The sequence below is a fragment of the Schistocerca piceifrons genome, chromosome 7 (assembly GCF_021461385.2).
Source record: "Schistocerca piceifrons isolate TAMUIC-IGC-003096 chromosome 7, iqSchPice1.1, whole genome shotgun sequence".
Classification (NCBI taxonomy): Eukaryota; Metazoa; Arthropoda; class Insecta; order Orthoptera; family Acrididae; genus Schistocerca; species Schistocerca piceifrons.
Window position 1 is genome coordinate 556,696,633 of NC_060144.1, and position 20,783 is coordinate 556,717,415.

Below are 20,783 nucleotides of genomic sequence, written 5' to 3' on the forward strand. Positions count from 1 at the left end.
GAATGTTTGTGATCTACTTTTCGCTATCCAACACTATCACCGTTACCTGAACTTGGCACTATTTTGCGAGGAAGAAACCTTGAAAGCTATAGAGGACCTGAATGTATCCATTTCGAGACGAATGGAAGCTGTTTTGAATGCCAACGGTTTTCCTGCAGCTTATGAGGCATGGTAATGTGTTGCGTTTTTCGTGTTTCTATATGTTTGTCCACCCCCTGTACATCGGCTTTTACATTGTCATTACAAAGGGTTTCCCTCTTCCGATCATTGCATGCACTACTCTGTTTTGTTATTCATAAACTTCATATAATGTTTTGTTCTCATTAACTTTAATACAGACATGGAATCAGACACTATCAAAATTTTGTTTGGACCTCGTACGTAGCCCTTTGAAGTTTGCTTTGTTGCAGCAGTGTAGATGAAGTAATAACACTCCCGTTTATTGTCTATTCCCAGTACATATCTGAGTGAATCCTGACAGGTTCCTTCTCTGGGTATGCAGTTAGACTTGTAGGCAGAGGACTTGTGGTGGCGAAATTGCCGGGTTCATGTGTTCATAAGCCGGGGGTACCCTCCTGATACGACTGCTTATTTTTCACAACAGTGGGGAATAACGCTATACTTACGATTACCGTAAGTTCATCAAGCAATATCGTTTTTAAATAACGTTTATCTGCCCTTTCTGTCTTCGTAGATGAAGCGGGAGGCCTACAGCTCTACTAATATATTGAGGTGACAAAAGTCGTGGGATACTTCCCGATATCGTGTCGGACCTCCTTTGCCCTCTGTACTGCAGCAGCTCGAAGTGGCGTGGTTGCAGAAATTTTGACCCCTCATACCACTATAGCCGCCCATAGTTGCGAAAGTCCTGCCGGTGCAGTATTTTGTGCACAAACCAACCTCTCGATTACGTCCCATAAATGTTGCTGTTGGGTAATCTTAAATGTTTCTGTTGGGTAATGTGTGTGGCTAAACCATTCGCTCGAACCGTCCACAATGTTTTCAAACCAATCGCGAACAATGGCGCATTATCATCCATAGGAATTCCACCGTTGTTTGGGAATATAAAGTCCACGAATGGCTGAATATTGTTTACAAGTTGTCTCCAGTCACTGATAGATTCAGGGGGACCGGGAGACCCACTCCATTGCATGTAAACACAGCACACACCATTATGAAGCCACCACCAGCCTGCACACTGCCTTGTTGACAGCCTGATCTATGTCTAGGGGACTGATCACCTCAGATGCTAAGTACCATAGTGCTTGGAGCCATTTTTGACAACTTGGATCCTTGGCTTCGTGGGGTCTGCGCTACACTCGAAACTCGAACCCTACCATCAGTTCTTTCTTTCCTCCTTTCTTTTTTCTTATTCTTCTGACTGGTTTGATTTAGCCCGCCACAAACTCCTCTACTGACTCAACCTATTCATCTCAGAGTACTACTTGCAACCTACCTCCTCAATTATTTGCTGGATGTATTCCAATCTCTGTCTTTCTCTACAGTTTTTGCCCTTTAGCGTTCCCTCTAGTACCCACAATCATTCCCTCATGCCTTAACAAATGTCCTATTATCTTGTCTCTTCTCCTTATCAGTGTTTTCCACGTATTCCTTTCCTCTCCGATTCTGTGCAGAACCTTCTCATTCCTCACCTTATCAGTCCACCTTATTTCCAACATTCGTCTGTAGCACCACATCTTAAATGCTTCGATTCTCTTCTGTTCCTGCTTTCCCACAGTAAACGTTTCACTACCACACAATGATGTACTACAGACGTATATTCTCAGAAATATCTTCCTCAGATTAAGGCGTATGTTTAATACTAGCAGACTTCTCTTAGTCAGGAATGCCCTTTTTGACATTGCAAGTCTTCTTTTGATGCCCTCCTTGCTCTGTCCGTCTTTGGTTATTTTCCTGCCAAGGTAACATCAACTTTTCGACTATCAATCTTGATATTAAGTTCCTCGCTATTCTCATTTCTACCGTTTCTCATTACTTTCGTCTTTCTTCGATTTACTGTCAGTCCACATTCTGTATTCATTAGATTGTTCATTCCATTCAGCAGATCAGGTAATTCTTCTTCACTTTCACTCAGAATAGTAATGGCGTCTGCGAATCTTATAATCTCATAGCCTTATAACCTTTCACCTTGAATTTTAATCACACTACAGAACCTTCCTTTTATTTTCATCATGGCTTCTTCGAGGTGCACATTGAAAAATAGGGGCGAAAGGCTAAATCTATCTCTTACACCCTTTTCAATGCGAGCACTTCGTTTTTGGTCGTCTACTCTTATTATTCCCTCTTGGCTCTTGTACTTATTGTATATTACCAGTATTTCCCTACAGCTTATCCCTATTTTTCTCTGAATTTCAAACATCTTGCACCATTTTACATTGTCGAACGCTTTTTCCGGGTCAACAAATCCTATGAGCGTGTTTTGATTTTTCTTTGGTCTTTCTTCTATTACCAACCGCACCGTCAGAATTGCCTCTGTTGTGCCTATACCTTTCCTAAAGCCAAACTAATCCTCAATTTTTTCCATTCCTCTGTACATTATTCTTGTCAGCAACTTGGGTGCATGACCTGTTCAGCTAATTGTACGATAATTCTCACGCTTGTCAACTCTTTCAGTCTTCGGAATTGTATGACTGATGTTGTTGTTGTTGTTGTGGTCTTCAGTCCTGAGACTGGTTTGATGCAGCTCTCCGTGCTACTCTACCCTGTGCAAGCTTCTTCATCTCCCAGTACCTACTGCAGCCTACATCCTTCTGAATCTGCTTAGTGTATTCATCTCTTGGTCTCCCTCTACGATTTTTACCCTCCACGCTGCCCTCCAATACTAAATTGGTGATCCCTCGATGTCTCAGAACATGTCCTACCAACCGACCCCTTCTTCTGGTCAAGTTGTGCCACAAGCTCCTCTTCTCCCCAATTCTATTCAATACTTCCTCATTAGTTATGTGATCTACCCATCTAATCTTCAGCATTCTTCTGTAGCACCACATTTCGAAAGCTTCTATTCTCTTCTTGTCTAAACTATTTATTGTCCACGTTTCACCTCCATACATGGGCACACTCCATACAAATACTTTCAGAAACGAGTTCCTGACATTTAAATCTATACTCGATGTTAACAAATTTTTCTTCTTCAGAAACGCTTTCCTTGCCATTGCCAGTCTACATTTTATATCCTCTCTACTTCGACCATCATCAGTTATTTTGCTCCCCAAATAGCAAAACTCCTTTACTACTTTAAGTGTCACATTTCCTAAACTAATTCCCTCAGCATCACCAGACTTAATTCGACTACATACCCCTCGACTCTTACAACTGCCATCTGCTTTCTCTACAAATTGTAAATAGCCTTTCGCTCCTTGTATTTTACCCCTGACACCTTCAGAATTTGAAAGACAGTATTCCAATCAACATTATCAAAAGCTTTCTCCAAATCTACAAATGCTAGAAACGTTGGTTTGCCTTTCCTTAATCTTTCTTCTAAGATAAGTCGTAGGGTTAGTATTGCCTCACGTTTTCCAACATTTCTACGGAATCCAAACTGATCTTCCCCGAGCTCAGCTTCTACCAGATTTTCCATTCGTCTGTAAAGAATTTGCGTTAGTATTTTGCAGCTGTGGCTTATTAAACTGATAGTTCGGTAATTTTCACATCTGTCAACACCTGCTTTCATTGGGATTGGAATTATTATATTCTTCTTGAAGTCTGAGGGTATTTCGCCTGTCTCATACGTCTTGCTCACCAGATGGTAGAGTTTTGTCAGTACTGGCTCTCCCAAGGCTGTCAGTAGTTCTAATGGAATGTTGTCTACTCCGGGGGCCTTGTTTCGACTCAGGTCTTTCAGTGCTCTGTCAAACTCTTTACGCAGTATCATATCACCCATTTCATCTTTATCTACCTCCTCTTCCATTTCCATAATATTGTCCTCAAGTACGTCGACCTTTTATAGACCCTCTATATACTCCTTCCACCTTTCTGCTTTCCCTTCTTTGCTTAGAACTGGGTTTCCATCTGAGCTCTTGATATTCATACAAGTGGCTCTCTTTTCTGCAAACGTCTCTTTAATTTTCCTGTAGGCAGTATCTATCTTACCCCTAGTGAGATAAGCCTCTACATCCTTACATTTGTACTCTAGCCATACCTGCTTAGCCATTTTGCACATCCTGTCGATCTCATTTTTGAGACGTTTGTATTCCTTTTTGCCTGCTTCATTTACTGCATTTTTATGTTTTCTCCTTTCATCAATTAAATTCAATATTTCTTCTGTTACCCAAGGGTTTCTACTAGCCCTCGTCTTTTTACCTATTCGATCCTCCGCTGCCTTCACTATTTCATCCCTCAAAGCTACCCATTCTTCTTCTACTGTATTTCTTTCCCCCAGTCCTGTCAATTGTTCCCTTATGCTCTCCCTGAAACTCTGTACAACCTCTGGTTTAGTCAGTTTATCCAGGTCCCATCTCCTTAAATTCCCACCTTTTTGCAGTTTCTTCAGTTTTAATCTACAGTTCATAACCAATAGATTGTGGTCAGAGTTTACATCTGCACCTGGAAACGTCTTACAATTTAAAACCTGGTTCCTAAATCTCTGTCTTACCATTATATAATCTATCTGATACCTTTTAGTATCTCCAGGGTTCATCCATGTATACAACCTTCTTTCATGATTCTTCAACCAAGTGTTGGCTATGATTAAGTTATGCTCTGCGCAAAATTCTAGCAGGCGGCTTCCTCTTTCATTTATAAGCCCCAATCCATATTCACGTACTATGTATCCTTCTCTCCTTTTTCCTACAGACGAATTCCAGTCACCCATGACTATTAAATTTCGTCTCCCTTCACTATCTGAATAATTTCTTTTATCTCATCATACATTTCATCAATTTCTTCGTCATCTGCAGAGCTAATTGGCATATAAACTTGTACTACTGTTGTAGGCGTGGGCTTCGTGTCTATCTTGGCCACAATAATACGTTCACTATGCTGTTTGTAGTAGCTTACCCGTACTCCTATTTTTTTATTCATTATTAAACCTACACCTGCATTACCCCTATTTGATTTTGTATTTATAATCCTGTATTCACCTGACCAAAAGTCTTGTTCCTCCTGCCACCGAACTTCACTATATCCCACTATATCTAACTTTAACCTATCCATTTCCCTTTTTAAATTTTCTAACCTAGGGACATCACATACACCCATGCCCGAGGCAGGATTCGAATGTCCTTTGTTTTCATATCTACCTGCCCGATAAGGGATCTGACATTCCACGCTCCGATCCGTAAAACGCCAGTTTGTTTTTCTCCTGATAATAACGTCCTCTTGAGTAGTCCCCGCCCGGAGATCCGAATGGGGGACTCCGGAATATTTTACTCAATAGGACGTCATCATCATTTAATCATACAGTAAAGCTGCATGCCCTCGGGACCTTTGCCTTTCCCGGGCAAGTGCTCTACCAACTGAGCTACCCAAGCACGACTCACGTCCCTTCCTCCCAGCTATACTTCCGTCAGTACCTCGTCTCCTACCTTCCAAACTTAACAGAAGCTCTTCTGCGAACCTTGCATATCAGCGCACACTCCGCTGCAGAGTGAAAATCTCATTCTGGAAACATCCCCCAGGCTGTGGCTTGCCATGTCTCCGCAATATCCTTTCTTTCAGGGGTGCTAGTTCTGCAAGGTTCGCAGAAGAGCTTCTGTTAAGTTTGGTAGGTAGGAGACGAGGTACTGGCAGAAGTAAAGCTGTGAGGACGGGGCGTGAGTCGTGCTTGGGTAGCTCAGCTGGTACAGCACTTGCCGGCCGCGGTGGCCGTGCGGTTCTAGGCGCTCCAGTCTGGAGCCGCGCTGTTGCTACGGTCGCAGGTTCGAATCCTGCCTCGGGCATGGGTGTATGTGATGTCCCTAGGTTAGTTAGGTTTAAGTAGTTCTAAGTTCTAGAGGACTGATGACCACAGCATTTGGTAGAGCACTTGCCCACGAAAGGCAAAGGTCCCGAGTTCGAGTCTCGGCCCGGCACACAGCTTAATCTTCCAGGAAGTTTCTTGCCGAAGGTTGTTTTGACTCTCCTATATGCTGAGTCAGTCCTTCAGACAAACATTTCTTTTTCGATTTCTTTACAGTTTTCATGCAGCCATTTCGTCATAGCTTCCCTGCACTTCCTATTTATTTCATTTCTCAGCGATTTGTATTTCTGTATTCCTGAATTTCCTTTAACATTTTTATATTTTCTTCTTACATCGATCAACTGAAGTATTTTTTCTGTTTCCCATAGTTTCTTCGCAGTTACCTTCTTTGTGCCTATGTAATTCCTTCCGATTTCTGTGATTGCCCTTTTTTCAGATATCCATTACTGCCTACTGAGCTATTCCTTATTGCTTTATCTATCGCCTTAGAGAACTGCAAGCGCGTCTCGTCATTCTTTAGTACTTCCGTATCCCACTTCTTTACGTATTGATACTTCCTGACTAACCTCTTAATTTTCAGCCTACTCTTCATCACTGGTACATCGTTATCTGAGACTATATCTGCTCCTGCTACGCCTTACAATCCATTATCTGGTTTCGGACTCTCTGCTTGACTATGACGTTATATAACTGGAATCTTTCGGTATCTCCCGGCCTTTTCCAAGATACCTCCCACCGAGCGAGGTGGCGCAGTGGTTAGCACACTGGACTCGCATTCGGGAGGACGACGGTTCAATCCCGTCTCCGGCCATCCTGATTTAGGTTTTCCGTGATTTCCCTAAATCGCTTCAGGCAAATGCCGGGATGGTTCCTTTGAAAGGGCACGGCCGATTTCCTTCCTCATCCTTCCCTCACCCGAGCTTGCGCTCCGTCTCTAATGACCTCGTTGTCGACGGGACGTTAAACACTAATCTCCTCCTCCTCCTAGATACCTCCTCCTCTTGCGATTCTTGACCAGAATGTTCGAATATGTGTGAAACCTTATGGGACTTAACTGCTAAGTTCATCAGTTCCTAAGCTTACACACTGTTTAATCTAAATTATCCTAAGGACAAACACACACACACCTATGCCCCAGGGAGGACGCGAACCTCCGCCGAGACCAACCGCACAGTCCATGACTGTAGCGCCCTAGACCGCTCGGCTAATCCTGCACGGCTCTTGAACAGAGTATTCGCTATTGGTAGCTGAAATTTGTTACAAAACTTAATTAGTTTTTCTTCTCTCTCATTCATTGTTTCAAGCTGATATTCCCCTGTAACCTTTTCTTCTACCCCTTACCCTACAACTGCATTCCAGTCCTCCACGACTGTTAGATTTTCATCTTGATTTACGTACTGTGTTAGCCTTTCAATATCATATACTTTCTGTATCTTATCTTCGGCGTGTGACGACGGCATGTATACCTGAACTATCCTTGTTGGTGTTGGTTTGCTGTCATTTCTGATAACAACCCAATCATTGAGCTGCTCACAGTAACGCACTCTCTGCCGTGCCTTCCTATTCATAACGAATCCTATACCTGTTATACCATTTTTTCTGCTGCTGTTGATATTGAAACGTCCCCTTAGAAAAATTATTGAATTACTGTGCTGGTAAACCCCTTACGTTATTTGATTTTCAAACAGCTGGGCAGAACTGAACGTACTCAGACATTTCGCTCTTTACTTATTCTGATCAACACTAAACTGACACACAATATTTTTTGCGCAACAGAATCTGACTTTCAAAAATCCCTACAAACGAATGGCCTTGACTAACAATAACCTATACCTTTCATGAATCACTTACCTCAGAAAAATCTTTGTTACCCGAACTACTGCAGTACAGCGAGCGCCACTACTGCCAGCTAAATAAAAGATTCTACCTACTGAAGGGACTAACTACTGATAGGCATAGTTAGCAAATGAAAGATTTTGATAAAGAACAAACAATGTATTTATCTTAATAGTGTTCAAAAGTCATAATATATATATATCAGTTCATGGCATCCAGTTTTACAAATCTACTGTCTCTGATGGACACACGTCCAGTTCATCCGCTCTCAAAACTCCGCCATCTCTCTCCCCACATCCACCACTGCTGGCGGTTCACCTCCAACTGCGCAACGCTACGCGCTGTTAACAGCCAACTGCCCAACACTACAATAGCGAATTCCAACAACGCATACTGGCCACAGACTGCGCACAGCACACCCAGTGATTTTCGTACAGAGCGCTACGTGGCGTTACCAACATAAAACCTAAACAGCCTACTTACAATATTACCGTGTAGTCATCTGACCAGAAATCCTTGTCTTCTTTCCATATTACTTCATTGACTCCTACTATATCTAGACCGATCCTTAGAATTTCCCTTTTAAAATTTTCTAGCTCCCCTGCCATGTTCAAGCTTCTGCATTCCACACCTCGCCTTCTAGAACTTTATACTTTCGTTAGTTATTCAATCTTTTCCTCATGGTCACCTCTCCCTTGGCAGCTCCCTCCTGGAGACCTGAATGTGGGGTTAGTACGGAATCTTTTGCCACTGGAGAGACCATCATGACGTCTTTTTTCAGTTACAGGCAACATGTCTTCTGGATACAGGTTATGTGTCTTTAAGACAGTGGTTTTCATTGTCTTCTGCATCCTCATGCCGTTGATCATTGCTGATTCTTCCGCCTTTAGGGATAGTTTCCCATCCCAGGGACAAGACAGTGCCCTGAATCTCTGTCCGCTTCTCCGCTCCCTTTGAAGAGGCCGTTGGCAGAATGAGAGCGACTTTTTACGCCAGAAGCCTTCGGCTGCCCATGCTGATTATAAATCAAAGTTTTAAGCAGTGGCTGGTTTTGAATCCGGGACCGAGTACCTTTTTATTATTAATCAAGGACGTTACCCCTTGACCACGGGTTCAAGATCATTAGCTCTTATCAACTGAAATCGGGACTCGTCTACCTAGGCCACGGTTTTCCAGTCGTCTAGGGTCAGCAGACGTGGTCACGAGCCCAGGAGAGGCACTGCTGGTGATGTGCTGTTAGCAAAGGCTCTCGCGTCGGTCGTCGGCTGACACAGCCCACCAACGCCGCGCTGTCCTAGCGGATACGTTCGTCGTTCGTCCCCCACTGACCTCTGCGGTTGTGCCGCGTAGTGTTGATTGGCTGATGGCAGTGTCAATACTACGCAAACATCATTGCTCTCGGTCGCTAAGACCATCGGCCACAGCATTGTCCGTGGTGAGAGGTAAGCCTGAAATTTGCTGTTGTCTGTGCACTCTTGACACTGTGGATCTTGGAATACTGAATTCCCCAGCAGTTTCCGAAATGGAATGTCTCATGTGTCCCGCGTTCAAAATCTGTTATTTCCAGTCGTGCGGGCATAATCACGTCAGACATTTTTTCACATGAATCACCTGAGTACAAGTGACAAATCCGTAAGTTCGCTGCCCGTTCACGCGATACTGCCGGCACCATCACTATGCCATGACTTTTGTCGTCTCACTGTATAGCGTGTTTAGGAGTTCACGCAATTGCTCCTAAGCTTACCACTATTCGTCCACATTGCAACCTACTCAATTGTTTAATTAGACTACTTGCGTTATGATACATAAAACAGCTACAGTAGATTGCTACTCTTTTATGTGCTGTATAGAAGTTGAGTAATATCCTAAGGCGATCGTCCCACTACACATAGCGAAGTGCTCTTTTTGTATTTACGGTTTTATAGCAGAATTCCAGTAAATTATATGTTAGACGGGAAAGAAAAGCCAGTCGAAGAAATATAATTTATGATTTTAGTGCAAAAAGTTGAGAACCTAAAATCGTGTTTGGGGATGTGGCGCTTTGTGAAGATTAGTGTTAATTTTGTGGCTGCTGTTTCTAACCCAGTGTCAGAGAGCCATCGATTCATGCATTTGATTGCCTCATCTATGTACTCTTGCATGTTCTTTCTGAAGGGATACTGTACATCCAAATCTCATCTGTGTGCTGTAGTATTTTCGTGGATGGAGGCATAACAGTTTTTAGATTTTCTGTATAAATTATCTATCGCTGTAGTTCATTGTTTAGTCATTTCGCACAAATTTTTTTATGTTTGATTTTAAGTAATATCCTTCGTTGTGCTATAAACTTGGAGACTGTTTATATGAATTTGATAGGATATCAAGCCTTCCCGATTTATTACTATCCAAAACTAGAATAATTTTCTTTTCCTTCGTTCAAAAACTTTGAGTATAATAGTAGACAACAGAGCTGAGTTATCTGTTGTCGCTGTTCCTTCCCTAAAGCCAAACAGAGCCTTTGAGAAACCGTTTATTGATCCTAAACACTATTCTACCTTTTAGTTTATTAAATTTTGTTGTGTTTTTGCTGTACACGACGTCACACTATTGATCTCTAAGATACAGCTAGTTAAAGGCTTGCACTGATATTGAGTACAGGAATAACATTATGGTGTTGTCTAGTCTTCAATTATCTCCTCTTGATATCATACTTAATTAAATACAGATTTTGCTGTGAGAAAATTGTGCCTTCCTGAGGTAGATGGTTAATCATAGGGTAACGTACGTCACCAACAGGAACGGTACTGAAATTTAAATGAACAGCTTATGAATTTTCTGTCCTCTGAAAGGCAGGGGAGAAAAGTGTTGTTTTTGGTGATTTTAGTTGTACGGGCATTAGACGTTGGCTGAAGCATGTTTCTGTGCCTGATGTTTCATTCCCTAATGCTGGAGACATACTCAGAAACTATTGAGTTTCCTTAGCTGACTTCTGAAACCACATCACCTCAGAAAGTCAAAACGCTTATCTGTAACAGCGCAACTGTCTGATACCAACGTCACACTACTGCCGCCATAAATCGCGCAGTAATCACCGTCGTGTGTTACGCAGGTCGTATTGCAGAAGAGTTGGAGCTCTTTGCTTTACTAAGGCCAATAGTTTATCTAATTTCAGTCATTCTTCTTTTCTGTTGAAATTTTTTGTGTTTTTGTGTTTTACTCTGTACATCTTAGCACAGTAATGATCGTTCATCGATAAATCCACAGTATCAGAGAATCGAATATGCTGGTTACTGTTCCGACTCCATGATCTTCTACTGTCAATTTATCCGCGTTCCCCAGACACTAGTTGCTTTTGTGTTCTTTAAGCTATGCGTTAATGTATCATTTAGTAGTTCCTTTGCGTACCTGACGGCATGTGCAAGGAATTTTGCGTACTCGTGCCGCAGCAAATGAGCGGGGTAGGTCCTGCGCAGTATTAGAATACTCACGCACATTTCCTGTCGGTTTAAACACTGTGTCAATACTACGACTTCCTAGCGCTCGACTGATGCGATCTGTGACGGTTGTTACGTAGTGGAGGAAAACTTTCACTGTAGCTGGTGTTTTCTCTCTCGTAGCTCCTGACCTTTTTGTCATAGTACCCATTTCTTCTGAAAGTAATTCTTAAATAATGGAAATCTTCTTCCAAGGACTGAAGCCCACAGAGTCTTTCATCCAGGTCCACCAAAATCTTCGTCTTTCCTGTTTGGGATGGTGGTTTGAATTTTTGTGAAGGTGCCTGTTTGTAAGTGTCGGGTTTATGTAGATCTTGTGCCCTAAAGTTCAGCCATTTTTTCTAAGTACATCTGTATCAAAATGTTAAAACTAAACTTCTTTGTCTCTTTTCATTGTGAACTTTATATTAGAATTAATGTAATACAGACAGTGCAGAAGTTCTGAGAGTTCCTTTTCTCCAGGTGGTGATATGCCGAAATTGTCATTAACGTAGTAAAACCAAGAAATGGATTTATTCTTGGCCATCTGAATGCCTGTTTCTATAAATTTTTCCGTATAGAAATTCGTTACAACTGCTCTAGGTGGGTACGTCTTAGACACGCCTTCATTGAAAGTGAGTTGATACAAGACAATGTTTAACGAGATTTGTCTCATTTTGATGGCAAGCTCAATTTAATTTGAGCAGTCGTTAGCCCCGTTTTACCTAAGCGGTTTTTCTGTGGAAAATAATATGTTTTTCTAGATGAACCTTGCTTAAAGCGAAAAACTTTGGCTTTCTTCCATACCTCCGTCTGGATCTATTATTAAGTGATGTACAGTAGGGCATCCAGTACTGCCTTCTTTTCCGACTTCAACACCTTCACAACATCGACATAACTGTATTTTTATTTCAAGCAGTTGTCCGATGTCTCCCATATTCCATCACTGTTAGAAACCGTCGAGCTATACTTCTACAGAATTTATGATTCCACCAAATGTTTCGAAAATACTTAATATTTTTCCTTGTTCTGTGGAATGAAATATGTCACAGCGTACTTATTACATCCTGTAAGGAATAACACTTTAACGGAACAGTATGAATCTCATATTTTTTTCTTGGTTGGAATATACCTAGACCAACAAAATAAGTTTCTTTGATTTTCCTGCATCAGTGTACTAGTATATTTTCTCTTTGAGTGATCATTTTGATTTCAGTCGAGGAGGATCTCAGACTAACGTATCAGTTACTTCTTTGACGTACGATGAACAAGGCTAACATGGTGTGATGTGAATGGCTTGTCTTCTCCTCATTGGTCAGTCGATCATTGGCCTCCATCCATTATTCAGTACGCGTCCGGCCATCCTGATTTAGGTTTTCCGTGATTTTCCTAAATCGCTCCAGGCAAATGCCGGGATGGTTCCTTTCAAAGGGCACGGCCGACTTCCTTCCCTAATCCGATGAGACCGATGACCTCGCTGTCTGGTCTCCTTCCCCAAACCAACCAACCATTATTCAGTACTACTAGACAGCTGCCAAGTATAGCTTCTGAGATGTGTGTTACTGGGGAATCTTTTTTTTTTCGTATTCTCATACTTGCTGATGTGAGTAGAAGTCACCACACAGTAATAACGAAAGTGGAAAATGCCTGAAGAGATTTTGCAGAAAGACATACGTATTCTTGCACAAGGAAGTCTGTATGTCAGCGCAGTGTAAATATACTCTACTCCCAGTTTTCAGTCCTGCTGCAGCTGCTTGCAATTCGGTCGCTGAAAGGTGTTGTATGAATTAGTGAAATAAAAGATACTGTATGAATCTTTCGTACGACCGAACCTTTCTGTGAACTAACGTCCTTATCACATTCTATTAGAGTTTCTATTGATAGTTTACTCTCTAGCAGTTTATCTTTCCAGACTAGCAGTCGAGTGAATTAACACTTAATAGTCATCACGGAAGTTCATTATGCATTCTAAAGGAAAAAAAAGGACGATGCACAATAAGGAATTATCCGAATGAGGCGGTAATCGGTAGATGTGACGTACATGTACAGACAAACGAATGGTTACAATTTCAGAAAAATTCGATGATTTTCTCAAGCGAAAGAGCTTCACAAATTGAGCAAGTCAACAACGTGTTCATCTGCCTCTGAACCTTACGCAAGCAGTTATTCTACTTGGCTCTGATTTTATATCGTATTGGGGTTCCGCAGCAGCAATATGAAAGAATTTGAAATTTCCAAAATATTTGAGAGTATCGTTTTCGAGTGGACTGTGTTGCTGCCGATATGGAAGGAGATGGATGATTCCTAACTGTCACTGTAAATATTTCTCTTGTCGTAACGAGAAGCTGCCTGGGGATACAATTTATTATTGTACGGCGCGGCAAGACGGCATACTTTCTGATTCTGCATAAAATGACGACGGAAATTTTTGAGATTTTCAAAACTAAGTTACTCACACATGTCTGGTAAGGTTTCTTCAAACTAAAAACTGATGTATGTGTCAAAATCATAACTTTTGTATCCCGTAGTAATTTTTTTAGATGTTGGACTACAGCTATCGTCTCATCCCGAAAATCAGAGTAAGACGGGAAAATAAATGAGATACCATTACCAACTTTATTATATATTTTATTGTCTAGCAATAAAATATAAAAGTGTGTATTAAAATTGCCGACTGTCGATATTTTCTGTTTTACAGCACTCCTTGTCGTCAGCACTCGGTTCTATTTCTCTCCCCCTTTTGGAGATTGGAGAACATTATTGGCGGCAGTCATTTCCTGTTGCTCTGTTTTTAAACTTTATAGGGTTTCCTGGTGTGTCGACACCGATGCAGTTGTCTTCCGCTTTGTCTCTGGTGTTTCCAAAATTGCTATTAGTGAAATCTTTTCAAATGTAGAAGAGGTCACTGTCTTAGCTGCAAACTTTGCGTTAGATGCAGTTTATGGGCTTACGGCTTCATTAGAAGTCTTGGATTCGGAGTTGACAGATTCACTAAGAATGTTGGTTCCACTAAGATGCTTCTCCGTAATTTTTAGGCATCGTCTGCAAATAACAGTACAAAAGAGGTATAACGAGTGACGCTCTTACCCCAAAGAAAGTATGGTGCCTTTCCCAGGTATCAGGGTAAGATGTAAGTTGATACGTGTTCCAGTAGGACAGAAAACGGGGAGCAACTGCACGCACACATAGCTCAAGATAGAGAAATAAATACATGGTTAGACTTGGTAAAAATGTATATAAATCATAATTATTGTTTTTAAAAACACCTGTCGTTATGTCACATCGTAAATTTTAATATACAGAGTGAGTCACCTAACATGACCGCTGGATATATTTCGTAAACCACATCAAATACTGACGAATCGATTCCACAGACCGAACCTGAGAAGAGGGGCTAGTGTAATTGGTTAATACAAACCATAAAAAATGCACGGAAGTATGTTTTTTAACACAAACCTACGTTTTTTTAAATGGAACCCCGTTAGTTTTGTTAGCACATCTGAACATATAAACAAATACGTAATCAGTGCCGTTTGTTGCATTGTAGAATGTTAATTACATCCGGAGATATTGTAACCTAAAGTTGACGCTTGAGTACCACTCCTCCGCTGTTCGATCTTGTGTATCGGAGAGCACCGAATTACGTAGGGATCCAAAGGGAACGGTGATGGACCTTAGGTACAGAAGAGACTAGAACAGCACATTACGTCCACATCCTAACACCTTTTTATTGGTCTTTTTCACTGACGCACATGTACATTACCATGAGGGGTGAGGTACACATACACACGTGGTTTCCGTGTTCAATTACGGAGTGGAATAGAGTGTGTCCCGACATGTCAGGCCAATAGATGTTCAATGTGGTGGCCATCATTTGCTGCACACAATTGCAATCTCTGGCGTAATGAATGTCGTACACGCCGCAGTACATCTGGTGTAATGTCGCCGCAGGCTGCCACAATACGTTGTTTCATATCCTCTGGGGTTGTAGGCACATCACGGTACGCATTCTCCTTTAACGTACCCCACAGAAAGAGTCCAGAGATGTAAGATCAGGAGAACGGGCTGGCCAATTTATGCGTCCTCCACGTCCTATGAAACGCCCGTCGAACATCCTGTCAAGGGTCAGTCAGCCTAGTGTTAATTGCGGAATGTGCAGGTGCACCATCATGCTGATACCACATACGTCGACGCGTTTCCAGTGGGACATTTTCGAGCAACGTTGGCAGATCATTCTGTAGAAACGCGATGTATGTTGCAGCTGTTTGGGCCCCTGCAATGAAGTTAGGACCAATGAGGTGGTCGCCAATGATTCCGCACCATACGTTTACAGTCCACGGTCGCTGTCGCTCTACCTGTCTGAGCCAGCGAGGATTGTCCACGGACCAGTAATGCATGTTCCGTAGATTCACTGCCCCGTGGTTTGTGAAACCCGCTTCATCGCTAAACAGGTAGAACTGCAACGCATTCTCTGTTAACGCCTCGGTACTCGGTAGATTAATCTGCCACGAGTAATGAGTATGATGGGCAAACAACTATTAGGCGCACTACGAATGTAGTGGTGTGGACATGTTGGGAATGTGGGTCTCACGGGGAGCGTGCAAGGGGTAAGTCCCTGCAGGCGCACTATCCTCTGTGCCCGCGGTGGCTCAGATGGATAGAGCATCTGCCATGTAAGCAGGAGATCCCTGGCTCGAGTCCCGGTCAGGGCACACATTTTCAACATGTCCCCAATGAAGTATATCAACGCCTGTCTGCAGCTAGGGTGTCCATTTAATTATCATTTCATTATATATATATATATATGTGTGTTATTTTCTTAAATTGTAGACGTGTTGCCGTACAAAATCACTTACTGTATTATGCTGTTTTGATGGATTTTTCGACGACTTGTTGTAAAACATTATTTATTTCGTATGTTGTTTTTGACGATGTTTGTTATTACTTTCGTTGTCACATAACTTATTACATTGTACTCTGTTTTTGCGGTATTGTTCAGGTAGCCACTGTAAATTTGCGTTCGAGGCTGAAACTTGTCACGGCTATTAAAAGAAAAATAAAAGTGCAAAAAAAAAAAAAAATGGTTCTGAGCACTATGGGACTTAACATCTGAGGTCATCAGTCCCCTAGAACTTAGAACTACTTCAACCTAACTAACCTAAGGACTTCACACACATCCATGCCCGAGGCAGGATTCGAAACTGCGACAGTAGCGGTCGCGCGGTTCCAGACTGAAGCGCCTAGAACCGCTCGGCCACACCGGCCGGCCAATAAGCGTGCAGCTGGTGCGTTCATTCGATTATAAAACATGAGTTACTGCTCAGAGGTCGGTGAAGCGCAGAGACAGTTGTTGAGAGTGCTTAACATCGATACCAGTGGTTCCCCCAACGCGGGCAGTAAGCGCGCGGGTGCGGCCACTGACCTCACGCCGCCGCCCTGACCTGCCCCTGCCGTCGGCCACCGCTACCAACAGACTGATAACAGCCTGCCAGTGTTCCAGTAAGATTAACTAAAACCCTGGAAAAATGACTGTGAGAGATTTTCAGCAATACAAAGGACGCATCACTGTTTTTGTCTGTTGCCAAAAAGACGTTAATTATTTTGTAATTCGGTTTTATTAAGCGTAATTCAAATTAGCTTCAGTCCAAAACAAAACATTTTATGTAAATGAAGTCATTGTAATGAACTTTATACCTGCCTTTGATGCTCGTAACTCTTGTATTTATCGAAATACGTAATTACAAATACCACAATCTAGTGCTAATACCTTATAGTTGATTAATATAATCACCTTTAACTGAATTAGACTTTACCAGAATGGTGTGTAACGAAATCCATTACGTGCCACTGATCTTCCACTTTCTCGTGTTCGTAGCTGAATGTATGCCGCTGTTTGCAAGACTAAGCCCTGATCATTGTCCTGTTACTGTTCCGCTTTAACGTTTTCTTGATAATCGGCAATGACTACTGGTATAAAGTTCTCTGGAGGTCACAGATATCTTTCCTTGCATGTAATGAATCGAGATATACTATCTGATCAAACGCATACAGTCATCCCTATGTAACGCAGAAGTGAGCGCCAGATGTCACGAGAGGAGTATAAAAGGAGGCGGGGAGTGGTGTGTTGTCAGTAGAGGAGCAGTAGCAGCACGAGAGCTCAGTGACTTCGAACGTGGAGTAATCATTGGATGTCACCTGAGTAAAAAATTTTTCAGGAACATTTCAGAGAGTGTCTGTAAAAAAATCATACGAAGTCAGCGGAAGCAATCACCCGTGACTTCCAAATTGCTACCAGCTCTCCGGGTAACTGGGCGTAGGCAGTTGAAAAGAATCTACATCTACATCGATACTCCGCAAGCCGCCTGACGGTGTGTGGGGGAGGGTACTTTGAGTACCTCTGTAGGTTCTCCCTTCTATTCCAGTCTCGTATTGTTTGTGGAAGGAAAGATTGTCGGTATGCCTCTGCGTGGGCTCTAATCTCTCTGATTTTATCCTCGTGGTCTCTTCGCGAGATATACGAAGGACTCCTCGGTCAAGGTATGTTCTCGAAACTTCAACAAAAGCCCGTACTGAGCTACTGGGCGGCTCTGTTGCAGAGTCGTCCACTGGAGTTTATCTATCATCTCCGTAACGCTTTCGCGAGTACTAAATGATCCTGTAACGAAGTGCGCTGTTCTCCGTTGGATCTTCTCTATCTCTTCTATCAACCCTATCTGGTACAGATCCCACACCGGTGAGCAGTATTCAAGCAGTGGGCGAACAAGAGTACTGCAGGGGGCAGGGGTCGAGCATCTCCCCATAAGCCACACATTTCTGCAGTCGATGCTGAGCGACGCTTAAGGTGGTGTAAGAGCCGACGCCACTAGACAGTGGATGACTGGAAACCAGTGATCTGGATTGGTGAATCGCGATATACCCTCTTTAGAAAGGTTTCACTTTGGAGAATGCCTGGAGAATGTTATCTGATCAACAGCGAAGTACTGAGGATGTGGTGTTACAATATGGGGATGTTTTTCATGGATAAGGTGTGTTCCCCTCATTTCCCTCGAGAAAAAGCCAATAGTATGGAGACGATGACTGTTTGTCATGACAATGCACCTGTCATAAAGCAGCATCACAACAGTCTGATATGCACTGGCCTGTCCAGATTCCCGACGAGAGCCCAACGAAACACCTGTGAATTAAGTTGGAAAGTCGACTTCGTTCCAGACCACAACCTCCAACGTCACCTCTGGTTTCGGCTCTCGAGGCAGAATGAGTTGCCATTCCGCCACAGACATGCAGACACCTCACTGAAGGTGTCCCCGGATGGGTTCAAGCAGTCACAAAGGTGAAGAGTGGAGACACTCCATACAGGTGTCCGTATACTTTTGATCAGATGGTGTAACATTGCCAGCAGATGTGTAAGTAATCGGAAGCTAACGGCCGCTCAGTTTCCACAGGTGTCCGCTGAGAGTGACTGGAGAGCTGGTGGTTGCAGGAGCCGGTGGGCGAGGCGCCGGTGGTGCTGGTGGGCAACAAGACGGACCAGTGGGGCGAGCGCATGGTGAGCCGCGAGGAGGGGCTGCGCCGCTGCCGGGACACCGCCTGCGCCGCCTTCCACGAGCTCTCCGTGCGCGAGAGCATCGAGCAGGTGACCCCAAACAACTGTCTCAAGTGTTCCCAGAAAGACGCCTTCACTCTGCAGCAGCGTCTGCACTGTTTTGAAACTTCCTGGCACTTTAAACCAAGAGCGAGACCAGAGTCCAAAACCGGAACCTTGCCTTACACAAGCATTTCTCTTACCGACTGCTCCACTTCTTCACTGCTTCACTTCTTCCAGTATCTCGCTCCCTACTTCCCAAATTTCACCTAGTGAACTAGCACTCCTGAAGGGCGATGGAGGGGCTGGCTTAACCACAATGTTGTCCATTGTTTCCGTAGCGAATCTTTCACAGTGCAGCGAGTAGTGATTTTACACGCAGTGCCAACTGCAAGTTACGTCGTCGTGATATATTCATACATTAGAATTTTCGATTGACTGTGTACCGCAATGTATACACTACCACTTCTTTATGTATAGATAGTTTTAAAACTAGCTAAAGTAATTATGCTCGTACATAACTGATTGACAAATTCATACACTATAACAGGTGTTTACATACAGGTGTTAAAACTATTAAAATATAAAACTGATTGAAAAGCCCAATAGTCCGCTGTAGCTGTATTTATTTAAATCGATTTGGGACTCACACAACTGGTTTCGCAAGTCTTAAGTTACAGCTTCTGGTCTATATAATGCTATGTCATATGGTTTAGTGGTATATTAAAGAATGCCGCAGAGTAAAAGCTGGCGTGGGTAGGCCTTGTCCTCAGCCTTTTTCCGTTGATAAAAACCATCGTCATTGATGAGTCTACAGTCTGTGTTGAAATCTGTAACTGTCACCATCTTAACGATGTAAGTATGTTCCTGTGCACTTACCTCGAGCCGCGGACGATTTCCCTCGTAAATCTTATCCAGGAAAATGTTCAGTCTGCTCTTGTGTGTTTGTCACCAAAATAGAAGTAATCGTAGCAGCTAACAACACGAACTACGAGGTGTCAGCTGTTACGATTACTTTTATTTTGGTAACAAACACAGATAATCGTGTAGGCTTCTGGACTCAACATTTTCCTGGATAACATTTACGAGGGGCATCGTCCGTTGCTTGACATAAGTCCACAGGAACATACTCTGATCATTAAGGTGGTGACAGTTAGAGGTTTCAACACAGACTGTACACTCATCACTGACGATGGTTTTTATCAACGGAAAAAGGCTGAGAATTTGGCCTAGCCACGCCAGCTGTTACTCTGCGGCATTCTGTAATGCATTATGTACATCAGAAGACGTAACTTAAAAGTTGCAACGCTTCAAACCCGCGTCCGGCCATCCTCGTTAGGTTTTCGTGATTTTCCTAAATCGCTTCAGGCAAATGCTGGGATGATTCCTTTGAAAGCGCACGGCGAATTTCCTTCCCCATCGTTCCCTCATCCTATGGGACCGATGAACTCGCTGTTTGTTACCCTCCCCCATATCAACCAAACAACCAAAAGTTGCGAAACAAGTTATACGAGTCTCTAATAGACTTAAATAAATACAGCTACAGAGGACAATTGGAGTTCTGATTCGTTTTTTTTTTATTTTAATATTTTTAACGCCTATATGTAAACACCTGTTGTACTGTATGAATTCGTTGATCATTTATGTCTAACTTCTTTATTTATTTATATATTACAGGTTCGTCTTCCCTGAGACAGAATAGGGCATAAAATATTCTCAAGGTTAGAATGCTTGTCTGAAGTCGTCGTAAATTTAGCTTTCGATTAATCGCGTTTCTTAGCCAATCACTGATAATACTTAATATTGAACTGCGTTTCACTCTATTGTTTTAAAACGAGAGATATTTCCCACTTTTCTGGCTACTTTCATTTGAAGTACTTCTTTTAGTGTATATGACTAACTGATTTAATTCCTCGTCAACACATAACTGATATTAATTTCTTCATAAATATTTAAGGAAACATGTAATAGTCAATTATTACTTTTCATCTTCAAA

General features: G+C 42.5%; 1 protein-coding gene across 1 annotated transcript in view; it reads left to right on the forward strand.

Moving 5' to 3' along the window:
• Positions 1 to 20,783, forward strand: part of LOC124804952 (ras-related and estrogen-regulated growth inhibitor) — a 190,723-nt gene that overhangs the window by 152,695 nt on the left and 17,245 nt on the right. The window contains exon 5 of the mRNA XM_047265339.1: positions 18,686 to 18,838. Within this exon, the coding sequence (XP_047121295.1) occupies positions 18,686 to 18,838 (153 nt within the window). The remainder of the gene's footprint in view (positions 1 to 18,685; positions 18,839 to 20,783) is intronic.